This window comes from Charadrius vociferus, unplaced genomic scaffold (genome assembly GCF_000708025.1).
Source record: "Charadrius vociferus isolate BGI_N301 unplaced genomic scaffold, ASM70802v2 scaffold502, whole genome shotgun sequence".
Classification (NCBI taxonomy): Eukaryota; Metazoa; Chordata; class Aves; order Charadriiformes; family Charadriidae; genus Charadrius; species Charadrius vociferus.
The window spans coordinates 933,152-945,557 of record NW_009647233.1 but is presented as its reverse complement, the minus strand read 5'-3'; the positions used below and the strand labels follow the sequence as shown (position 1 = coordinate 945,557).

Genomic DNA, 12,406 nt, shown 5'->3' with positions numbered 1-12,406 from the left:
ATGGGGTCTTTAAAGAATTGCAGAGGGTGTGCCCATGTAGTATACTGAGCATGTCTGAAGGATGTTCTCAGGACTGTATAGGCAACATGCACGTGTGTGGCCTCAGGTGCTGCGATGGGTGACCTTGCAAAGTCTGTGGCATCTCGTACTTGTGCAGCAGCGGGCATGAATGCGAGATGGCACAGCAGTGGGCATGCCTGTCCCATATGTGCCCGGAGAGGCAGCCGTAAGCCTCTGGGAGACAATGATCGCCAGCCTGAGCTCATAACCCGAGCAGGAGTTTTCGCAGCTCAGAGTATGACACATCAACAATTCTCTTCTCTTAAAACAAAATTCAGGCTCCCAAACAGGAGCACATGTGCTTCCAGGTGGCACTCCTGTCTTCAGATGTTCAAATGGGTTTTCTTTCTTGTGCTTGAAACAGCGACTGTGCCAAAGCAAAATAAGAAAAACCCCCTTCACTGCCAATAGCAACAACTTTGAACTCTTGCATTCATGCAGTGTTTGTATTATCCTCCAGAAATGCCTGGATTAAAGAATTGATTGCATTTTAATGAACTAATCTTTGGACACTATCTGCTGCCAGACTCTTTCCAAGGTGTGTTGCAAGCAGTCATTAAAGATGCAAAGCTTTCACGGGCAGCTATGTTACCCAGTTTCACCACTGGAAAATTGAGAGACGATAGGCTGAAGTGAAGCTCAATAACTATAATGAAATAAAGCCATAAATGAAGATAACTTATTCAAGTCATTAGAAACAAGTTTGCTGTTTGTGTGCTTAGAAGAGCACCAAGAGCAAACGAACAATGCATTTACTAATGAGAAAATCTCTTCTCTTGCAGGTTGTTGGTCTTCTCTTGCCCAACCAGACGCTGGCATCCACTGTGTTTTGGCAGGTAACCCTTGTCTGAATGACTGGAGAATGTGATGGAAAGGAAAGCTAGCAGCTGACTTGTGTCTAGAGGACAAACTGATGCACATGGCGTTTCTGCAGTGGCAGTGCTTTAGTTGATGGGGAGATGATGTGACTGGGTATAATTAGGGAAAGGTTTGGTTGGTCTGGAAGGGGCTATAAGCAAAATATTTTATCTGCTTTCCAGTGCCTGGCTATTTATGCCATTGCAAGGGAGATGCAAAACAGCCCAGGATCTCAAAATCAACCTTTCAGACCCATTTTGTATAGGTGTAAATGATCGCACAGGGCGTACTTCCATGAAGATGTAGGCCCTTAAGCTCACACATCTGCTGTTTTGAAGGCACCCTGTCAAGTAGTTGGGATCTTCCTCGGTGAATTCCCTTTGGAAGTGCCACATATGCGCAGGGCTGGGGCAGGGGGAGGCCCCATGCCCAGGAATTTTGGGAATAGCTGTGCATTGCAAAGGCAAGAACCTCTGCATTCAATGCGCTACAGGGGCTTTGGAGGAAAAAAAAAATGTGTATGTAGGGAGGTGTTGGCATTATTTCCCATTAAAATTCTGGAATTAAGAGGAAGGGGAGGAAGCGTGCACGTGAATGAGTTTTCTCCATAGTAAACACGCCCCTTAAGTATAATTTCAGCACTAACTGAATTGCAAAAACAAGTTACTTTCAAGACTTATTTTTAGCTGTGAATGTCTTTTTATTGTCTACAGTGTAAGTGATGATAGAGAATTATGCGGTTAAGAAATATCAAAGCAGAATGGGATCTGACTAGTATGTTAGAAAGACTGCAGAACCAAGAATATATTGATATGTGCCAGTAACTTGTGGTTTGTTGTATTTAGCTATAAGTTGTCCCATGTGGTTTTACTTCTGGGAGTGGGATAGTGAGACATCTAGACTCATATTTTTGAAGGCAACTTGCCTCACCTGTCTTTAGACATCTAAGATGGAAAGAGTTGGCTTTTGGAGAAGTTACTCTCGTGTGAGTGAGGAGCGAGCCAGCCTGGATAATTGGCTTGGGCTGAGTGTCTTGTAAATGGTTTACATGAGGAGCTCCTGTTCACACTGTCATGGTAGAGCTGGGAGAAACTTTTGGCTTTGAAAGGACAGAATAGTCCTTATAAACCTAGAAAGAACATTTCAAACACAGAACTGAAATAAGCCTGCTTGAGAGGGAGGTTGTAGCAGGCAAGTCCTGCAACTGAACCCTGTCTGGGCCAGTGCCTCTTGCAAGTGGTTCTCCATCGATGGTTCCTCCATCGTTCTGCTGATGGGCACATGGGTCACCCCTTTCTGAAAAATACGAGTAGGAGGAATAGCAACCTAGAGAGGCATCATCCAAAAAGCTTGGGAGGGTGTCAGGTGGCCACCTGGGAAGACGATGGAGTCAAGAAACGGGTAGTGGGGATATCTTCAACCTAGAGGCAGCTTAAACTCTAGATTAAGGACAGTATCTGAGCAGTGTGTCTACATCTCTCTGAAAAGGAGATTTGTCTGGGTAAATAGCATAGGATTTAGGGATGATGCATATTACTTTATTAACAAATACTGGGTCCTATAGCAGCAGGCTTGTACAGTGAAGCAGTTGTTGCTGATGGGCACAAGTGGGAACATAGGAAGTTCCATTCCACATGGAAAAACGTCTTTACAGTTCGGGTGACAGAGCACTGGCACAGGCTGCCCAGGGAGGTTGTGGAGTCCCTTTCTCTGGAGATTTTCAAGACCCGCCTGGATGCAGTCCTGAGTAATGTGCTTTAGGCAATCCTGCTTTAGCAGGGGAGTTGGACTAGATGATCTCTAGAGGTCCCTTCCAACTCTGAAGATTCCATGATTCTGTGATGCCCAAAATGTACGTGTCTCAGGCTAGCTCTAGCCTGGTCTTGTGGACCTGCTAATGTATGTATGAGCTGTGGGGGTTAAAAAAAACAACAAACCACATCTGGAAAATTGAGGCCGATTTCTAGCACATATTGGCAAGCTGACTTTGTAATTTTTTTTTTTTAATTACTATTTAAAGAAAATAAAAAACCAAGGTTTGCTGGGTCCAAAGTTCCAGGCTGGAGAGCTGGTCAGCAGGAAAAATGTGCTCTTGGCCTGTGAATTCGGCAATGACTGGGCTGATCCTGTGTTTTAATGCCTCGTTTCACACTGTCTCCTCACCCTCACTTCATTCCTCCTCTTCCGTCTTAACTCCGGCCACAGCTGGCAAAGAGTTCAGTTCTCACATGCTCTGATCTGGGAACATGATGTTTTGGGGATGAAAACTATGATTTTCTGTACGTTGCCAGCAGTTGCTGTGGGTAAAACCCCTTCAGGACCGTGGTGCTACTCATCCCCGGCTGCTGTCACACTGCTCCGATGACAAATCCTGCTCCAAAAAGTTGTGGACAGAAATATCAGTTTAGTGGCATCCATATACATAAGATGATACATCTGTTCATCTCCTGTTCCTCAGCTGAAGCCTCCTATGACCCTCTATTTGAGAACCATGGAGCTTAATACGTGACTGATGAAATAGCTGCTGGGCTTACTGCTACATCTTAACAGCAGTAGGGGTTTGGTGCTGACAAAAATAAAGACCAATAGCACTGAGGTGTCATGTGGAAGTGAATTGGGCCAGAAGAAGAGTTGCACATCGAGCACACAGGGAAGCAGAGCTGCCCTCTGGGACCTGGGTGCCTTGGTATTTCTGTCCCTCGCTTGGAAGGGCATTAAGTCAGATGTAAGGCATGCATGAGCCTTTGAAAAGAGGTGGCAAGTTGTGAGCAGGTCCAAAGGGAGATGAGTTTTCCTGCAGTGCTCCCACATTTATAGATTTTTTTTTTATTATTATTATTTTCATGAAGTTATGTTTATGCCTGTCTCTTCTTGTTTCCTCTTTAGTGGTTGAATCAGAGCCACAATGCCTGCGTCAACTATGCAAACCGCAATGCGACAAAGGTGAGGAGACCCAACACATGTGGTGCATGGAGCACGTTAGGTCTGTTTTGGCACGGAAACATAAGTCTTACCTCTTTGCTGTTAATAGAAACTCTGTGATGACTTTATAGATTGGCCATTCTCCTGCATAGACTTCCATTTTAAACCTCACCTGTAAATGGCACAAGGATCTCAAAACCACTCAAGGCACATAAGTAATGCTCAGTGCCTTTGAGCTGAACCAATATATAATTCTAACTGGTATGAAATAGTTTAATTTGATATGTAAATGAGCACAAAGCGAAACGGTATCTGGTTTTTTGGATAGCAGAAGGTGGCTGCATGATCACATTGCTATCCCTGGAGGACTTTATATGCGCTACCAGCAATGGTGCTGGGAAATGGTGGGGAAGTTCCTGCTCTCCTCCATTGCTTTAGCCTTCATTCATCCCGTGTTGGGATGTGGGAAGCTCAAGATGGGAAGCTGAGTTGGAAAGCATCCAGCTCATTGAAATAACATTTCAGAGACAAATATTTAATGTGGAGAGTTTGGGGTTCATCACTAGTGTATAAGAATGCTAATTTTGTACCATTTGCTGAATTTCATTCACATACTTCCTTTAAGCTGCTATTATTATAATTTTCTGATGCCAATTAATTTTCCATTCCCTCTAACCTTGCTCATGAGGCTACAGTTTTCCTTGCTTTTGCCGCTGCTAGATGACAGACCATGTGTCACAGAACAATATGACAAAATTAAACCTGTCTCTGGTTTAAAACAAATAAAAGAAAAAGAAAACAAACAAAAAAGCTTGGTTGCATTTTAATAACCAGAAGTTTGTTTATTGAAAATATGTTTTGTTTTTCTTTCCAAAGCCTTCTCCGACATCCAAGTTCATCCAGGGCTACTTGGGAGCTGTCATAAGTGCTGTCTCAATAGCAGTGGGTAACGCTTTATATCTATATATTTCACTACTAAGTAACTGCTCCCTTGCAGTAGTACTGCAGTGCTTTTGAGATGTTTGTTTGAATTGCCAAGCATGTTTATCTTTTAATTGACAGAATTCAGTCTACATAACCAGAAAATATTTTAACCGTGAGGTGTCTCTGTCCATGCATGCCCAAACTTTTCAACAGAAGGAGATTTCTACCGCTGATGGCTTCCAGCACGTCCTGCACCATGCACTGCCTGTGTCTCTGCACCGTGGCTTTGCCTCTGGATGAACTCAGATTATCCACATGTGCATTAACTTGTGGTGAATTAGCCTAGTCCAAGTTAAAAGAGTGACTGTGGGGCTGCAGAGTGATAGTGTGACAGCTGACATGCTGAACAGAGTGAGGCTTTTGGAGATATTCTTTTGGTGGCTCAGCACCTTGAACTGAAAGAACTGCAGCACTCAGAATGACATCTTTCACCTGTGGACAGCGTTCAAGCTGAGAATGGTGTTCAAGTCCTATCTGAAGTAATCTGTAAGAGAGGAGCTTTTAACGTTGCTAAAGTCGTGGTCTCGTGGTGCAGCCCTCAGGCTTTTAATACTCATATTCCCCAGAAGCACAAGTTGACATCTTTAGCAAGGTTAGCTAATTCCCAAGGAGGCAGGTACATTTTTTCAGAAGCAACTTATGGAAGTTATTTCTTACACTGGGTTTTCAAATAAGCCTCTGAAACGTATGGTTGTTCCTTTTCTACTGGAACATTAAAGATTCTATGGCAGTTTGTATTTTTTTCCTCTGGCCAAGATTTTTTTTTCCTTTTTATCAATCCACAGGCATCCTTTTCCAGGCATTTTTTCTGCAAACAGGTTGTGCTACGGGAAGAAGCTAGCACTCAGCCTGCTCACCACACCATTTGTAGCCAGGTTCCCCAATTCACCTTTGGGGGAAAAAGTTGCATGGGCTTGGTTAGATTTGTTTACAAGGTAAAATGTTTGTCTAGAGCAGGCTGCGGATTGTTAGGAGAACTCTGGAGGCAGGAGCTCCTGGCTGGGAACTAGCAGTGAGTGGTTTGGCCCATCATGTCTACAGTGGACAGCAGAAATTCTGCAGCTGTGTTCTGCAGCTACCAGACAGCTTTGCAGCAGTGGTAGCGAAGGGCATAGAGATGGTGAAGTGCCTTGCAGTTCTGAGTGGAAACTGTTCGTTTTATTGGATAAAATAACCATCTGCTTGATGGTTTTCTGTAGTGCTGGCTTGGCTTGCTCACGGTTTGCCACACTGCTCCTCTGTGTTACCTGTATTATCGCCTCACTGCAGAATTAACCCAGGCTATGCACACAGACCAGCCTTGTGTTGGTGTGAGCTCCAATGCTTTATAACCCCATGAAGATGTGTCCACTCCAGCTCCACGCTTACGTAGCTGAACTACAATTTGAGACCCCATCCCACCAACCTCAGTGCTTCGGTTAGCAGCTGTTCTCTGTCCACTCTCTCCTGGTGTAGCATGGGAGAGCTTGAGTGTTGTTCGTTCAGAATTTTTTCCACCTCGTGAATTTGTAAAGCAAAGCTCTTCAGTTTAATGTGCTGCTGCCTCTAACAACCTGCCTTCCAACCCCCAGTGCAGCTGCAGCACAGGGATGATGACTGGTTCCACATTGTTGGCATTAATGCTCTTCTCCGTTTTGGCAACAGGGGCAGATAGAGGGCAGGAGACATGGAGAATTGATGTTGGCAGAGTTTTGTCATCCTGAGAAGCTGACAGGCTTTGGTAAGGAAAACAATTGGGTGATGAGTGGAGATGTCCATGTTGGGACAGCTGATGCAGGTCTTTAAAATCTCTGATTCCTCTTAGGAGCTGAAGCAGAGAGTTAGGTTTAGAGCGTAGAAGTGACCATCAGTGGTGTTGTGAGAAACACTCCTTCTCTGAAGCAGTGTGAAAAACTACACCAAGACTTGTAGATAAAAGAAATCACAGCAAACCAGCAGTGGCCTGCTGTTACTGCAGGGTGGCTGTCACCACTGGTGACATGTGGGTGGCTCATCAGTCTGCTGACGGTGGGTCAGCTCTTTGTCCTGTGGTGGTTTTTGTACCTCTGCTAGTTGTACCATTTACTCCCCGGTGGTGAAGGAGCTGGCGTTCTGTACAGAGCAACAAGCTTTGAATAAATGCAGAAACTGAAACGATGCTGGGGTTTATCTGTCCACAAAACGTGTAGGTGCACCTCCAGCAGAAGCCCCAGTGCCTGGTTATCATGCATACCTCAGCTGTCCATCACAGGGACAGTTTTAAAAGCACCATGAGGAAAGATGATGGTATTCTGTACTTACAGCAGTTCAAGCTTGTGGAAGAGGAAGTCTTCCTTCAGTGGTGTAGACGCTGAGAGGGTGTTGCTGCCTTCTTGTGTAAGTACCACGATGACCCACCAGACTGGGCTTCCACAGGGATACCCTTAGCGTGTGTGCAGAATACCATGAGCTCTGTAATAGCAGTGGGTTTGTAGCTCTGGTGCCGAGGGTCAGAATATTGTTACGGGGAGGCAGGAACTTTCCTTACGTCCATTGATGTAGTTGGGGAAGCAGAGAAGGGCAGCAGCCTTCATGAGTACTCCTTCCTGATGTTGGAAGGAGGTCTGCTTCCAAAGTGGAGCATGCTATGGCACATAGAGTGTGCGAAAATGGGGTGAAGTCGCTGTGCACTGATGTTCCCCGTGTAGACAAGCCATTGGGGACACTACCAATGTGTGTGTTAACATATAATAGTTTGTGTCCTGATAATCTGTAGCACCACTCACTGCGTACTCAATTCCTGATGCAGAGCAGCTTAAAGAAAATCCTGCAGAGCAGAGAGTGATTTTTATATTGTAAATATCTGGATTAATAACCAGTATCTCCTTGAGCAGTTCGGTTTTGTTTTGGTTTGGTTTTTTTTAAATGATGATGACAAATAATATAGAAATAGCCCTGAGGTTCATTACATTGGATTGTAAGGCCTCAGCCCTCATTAACTGATTTTTGCTGTCAGTTAGCAGCAAATCACCTCCCAGTGTGAGCCTATTAGGACCAGATGACCTGAAAACAAGTGCCACTGCCTCCAGTGGTCTGCTGAGACCCGGTATTAATTAAAGTGAGCCCCTTCCGTGTTTGCAGTTGGCAAGCGACGCAGGGAGAAAGCTCATGAAATGACAGATCAGTTGACTCGTGATTGTGCTTCCCATCATCTTCACCCTCTGTGTCTTTATCTAACAAAGAGGGACAAACAAATTGCTTTCTCACGTGTACAGAAGAGCAGATTTTGGCTTTATGCTTCTTGCAATTAAACTAGAAGTTTTAGCAAATCTTTGCAAATAACCTGATTCTTTTCCCATTTTAGAGAGGGAGAGGAATTCCCGTCAGAGAGAGGCAACACATCTCTCTCCAGTGCTACATCTGGGACATCTGATTTGCAGCACTTTTGGATGAGTTTTTTGAGGAATCAGTATTCTTTTTTTTCAATATTTTTCAGTATTTCAGTATTTTTTTTCCCCCAATAGTCTTTTTTCCACCTACTCCTAGCTCAGCACAATTCATAGCATAGCTTCAGGCAAGGAAAGCTATCCCAGGTCCCGAATTCTCTCTCTTCTCCCATGCAGTACTCAGGTGAAGCAATCACTTGAAGTTAAGGCTAGCAAAGACATTAGAAGGGATAGTTTTAAGACTGAGTGTGAGAAAAGAGGTGAAAAGGCTGAGATAACAGATCTTTTCCATCTCTGATTTCTTACGTGACACTTCTGCGCTGTCTCTGCCACCCGGCACGTGCCAAGACCTGGGCTACCCGCTCTGCACGAGCGTGCGACATCTCTGAGCTTCGCTTGTGGTTGAAAATATGTTTAGAGGAGTCTGATTACCGTTAAGTAACCTAGATTTCTGTTTCTCCTTCTGTGATTGTAGTTTATTTTTATCATGTTCTCTATGCACCAGCATCCTTCCTGCCTTTTCTTTTGATTGCTCTCGCTTTACTGCTTTTCCAAACACTGAGCCCTAATTGTATTTTTTTTTTTAATTTTTTTTTTACCAATTGAGTGGATTCCTGTGATTAGGCCTTATTTTCTGATATCTGGCTGCTGTTCATGATGGTGGTGTATGAAGTGCAATTAATACCAGCTGGTTTTCCTAAGCAAGGCAAACAAAGACAGAGAGTAGTAAAAAGACTTGAGAAAGACCAAGCATATTTTAAATGTGGGTTTTTTTCACCAAATATTCTAGTGCCAAGAGCTATACTGATCAGAGGGCTTGTAATTATACAGAAACCCTTTCCAGCAGACACACGTGCACACTCTTGCTCTGCTAATTTTGTCATGTTTTTAAAAGGTTAAAAAAGCTACGTAATAAAAACCAATTTTATTCTTAATAACTGCTTTATACATATTTTATAAGGAGGTTTCTTAGTTTCAGCTCCAACCTTGATTTGCTCCTGTATCGCTGATCCCTTCTGCATCTGATTCAGCTCTTTGGTACTATGGCCTTAGACTGTAACTTCAGTTTGAGGTCGGAAGTGATTCTTGTGGCTGCAATTAAATGCCTGCAAATTAAACCAGAACCAGACAAAGGCTGTGAGCAGATGCTCTCTGGTTTCTGGGCTGTCACTGGTGCTGAGACCAGCAGACTGGAGAACTGGTAGTGTTAGCCCAGGGGTTGCTTCACCTGGAGCCCGTGGTGGTGAGTCACTGGGTTTCTCCATACATCCTCCTTGAAGTATCTCACAGCAGTGGTGTTATTGCTGTTTGTTTCCATTGTCTTTGGATCAAAGCTTTATACGCCAGGTTTTAATTTCCATGATCACAACTTCAGGTTCTGCTAAGACGGGCTCCAAGTCTTGTTCCTTGTGATGTGGAAGACCCTGTGCAGACTCTTCAAGGGGTTTCCCCTCTTCTGCCAGTGTAATTTGGCCACGTACCTGACATCTCCCAGTAAGCAGTGTATTGTCGCTCAGCTTGATGCCCAAGTCATTAGGTTGTCGTCCATCTGTTGTCCATTCCATGTACCCTGGAGGTGCCACATACATTGGTACTGCTGGCATTGTCTTCCCCTGTTGACAGGACGGGCTCTAATTAGACTGCAGCAAACCTGGCAGGCATACAGAGTGTGTTTTACATATATAGGTGTATGTAACTTAACTAGGCAATGTCTGTTGTGACTGCCTAGACATGATGATACTGAGCTTCTCCCTTGTAACAGCGGTTTGATTCTCCCCCAATGAAAGGTGAAGCAAAAACACGTGTGAGATCAGGCATCTCTTAAGTGGGGGGACAGCGGGGTTTTCACCAATGAATAAAGTAGCCAGGCTCCCTCCTTCCCCTTTCAAATATACCTGGGTTTGTAACTTCTCAGAAGGTTTTTATTAAGTGCAAGTTTGGGATTTATGGTCTTGTCAGTACAGAGGCGAATATATATGTTGTTCTCACTTGGCAATCTGAGCTAAATTCTGACAAAAGTAGGTGTTTTGGCTTTTTTTTGTATAACAGAGAGATGCAATGTCATGTAACCATGACGGCCGGCCAGGCTGTTTATTTTGTGGTGATCTATATGCTTAAAATGTACCTTCTCAGGACTTGAATGTTTCTTTTTGGCTTACCTTACTGGGTAACCTCGGGTTGAAAAAATCAGGCAATTAATGCCATTAATAACTTTGGTGCTGTCAGCTACTAATGACTCACCTTAGAGTCACTGCCGATCACGGCATACAGGAGGGTGTTCAAAGCATGTCTTCTCAGGCAGACCCAGGTCTTTTCATTTTAAAAGTGCCTCCTTGCTTCCTGACCATAAATCCTGACTCAGGACAAGCAGTGAAGGTAGAGAACTGACGCCCGTATTGTTTACTGATGCTCTGGCTTACTGTATGGTGTACCTGATGCTTTCACAAACTGTGAAAGTATATGGAGTTAAACTTGAGTATGTATAAAAACAAGCTAGGTTAAAACTGGAGAGAAGCAAGACAAGTTTTAATGACCTAATCTGTTTTGCTGAGGTACCCCATGATACTTTTTTGCCCTGGAAAATTGCAAGGGAAAAAAACATTCCTGTTTTTCTTCAGTTTTGTACAGATCAGTTTTAGGACCCCTGACACTCTTGATCTCGGTTTGTGGGTTTGGATATGTTTTCATCCGGCGAACTGCTGCAGCAGTTGGAGATGTTACCTCCCTTCAGCACCTTGTCACCCCTCTTGTCCTACAGTGGCTGTGCAGAAATGGAGTGTGTGAGCATTTTGTGGCTTTGGGCAAATAAAAAGATGGGTTAGGTGAATCTGGTTGCAACCAGCTGAGCCAAGGTGGAGGTTAGTCCCTCCAGCCACTCCTCCCTGCCTGTCCACTGAAAGCTAGTGCCTCCATGAGCCCACAACAGGAGCTCAAAGAAGAAACCAGCAACAATCTGCTGAAGTTAAATGCAACTCGATCACGTGGACAGGAGCAAAGGGCAGAGATTTCACTATGGGGCAGTGCATGTGCTGCAGTACCCTTCAGCACGCTGTATGGGAGCCCCTGCAGGTCTTTAGGGTGCTCCTGGGAAGCTGGGCTTGGCTCTCAGCTCTGTTGCATGGTTGGGAAACGGAGACAGAAGCTACATGCCTTGGTGTTGGACCAATGTAGGAAGCTCTTCAGAGCAGAAGCTCAAACCTAGATGCTCCAGGACTCAAATTTCTGCTCTTGCAGTGGGAAATCACTCCTCTTTGATGCAGGTGTCTTAGTAAGTCATCCTGGGGCAACTTTCTTCTGTACAGAAGCCTTGGTGACGTTATTTCCTAGAAAATACAGCTTTGGAGGGACTCCTGTAGTTACTGTAGGGTTTCTGCAGAGCTTCTGAATTCTTGGAACACTTTAATTTGTCTTTGAGATTTTAGGTTATATTCCCATAGGGTTCACAGATTACAATTCATGCAGGAATCTCAGCCACAGTCAGAACTGGTGGAGCACAGAGGTTACACAAAAATTATAACTCCTGAATTTTGTATTTAGCTGTATCAGAAAAAAAAAAAAGTTGCATAGGAGTCTAATCAGCAAAGCCCACTGTGGATCTGAGAGTTCAGATTAAAGCAGAAGCTGCTTCTGGACAAATGGACATTGCAATAATAATATTTTTAAACAAGCTGGATTTCTCTCCCCAAAAAGTTAGCATTTTGCAAAATCTAAATGTGCTTTGTCTTGAAAACATCCCTTACAACCCAAAACATTCTCACAACTACATAGGTTGTCAGCAGAAAGATCTTATTTTTCTTCTCCTAAGGAAGCTGAGAGGTGAAGACTGTTCAAGTCTAAGATTATCACTGTAAAATAGTATTAACATTGTAATGGGTATGTCACAGGCGGCTTTGGCAATAACTGCCCTTGCAGCCCTGACTCTCACTGCTCAACGAACTGTATCACTGATACCATTTGCAAGAGAAACGTTTGCTCTGATACTCAGGTTTAAAAATCTTTTGATGCTGGCGAGTGAGAATAATAAAAAGTTACATTTACAGATCTGCCCTTTAAAATAAAGCTAGACGATGCTTGATGATGTCTAACCAAAGCTAGAAGGAGAATCTAAGCACTTTAATTAGATGAATTAGAGTGGGGCTGGCTCATTACACTTACAAAATTCATGAGCAATAAAAAAA

General features: G+C 43.9%; 1 protein-coding gene across 1 annotated transcript in view; it reads left to right on the top strand.

The window, feature by feature from the left end:
* SFXN5 (sideroflexin 5) overlaps positions 1–12,406 on the top strand; it is a 91,920-nt gene that overhangs the window by 37,990 nt on the left and 41,524 nt on the right. The window contains exons 7-9 of the mRNA XM_009879852.1: positions 843–896; positions 3,805–3,861; positions 4,717–4,782. Coding sequence (XP_009878154.1) covers positions 843–896; positions 3,805–3,861; positions 4,717–4,782 — 177 coding nt within the window. The remainder of the gene's footprint in view (positions 1–842; positions 897–3,804; positions 3,862–4,716; positions 4,783–12,406) is intronic.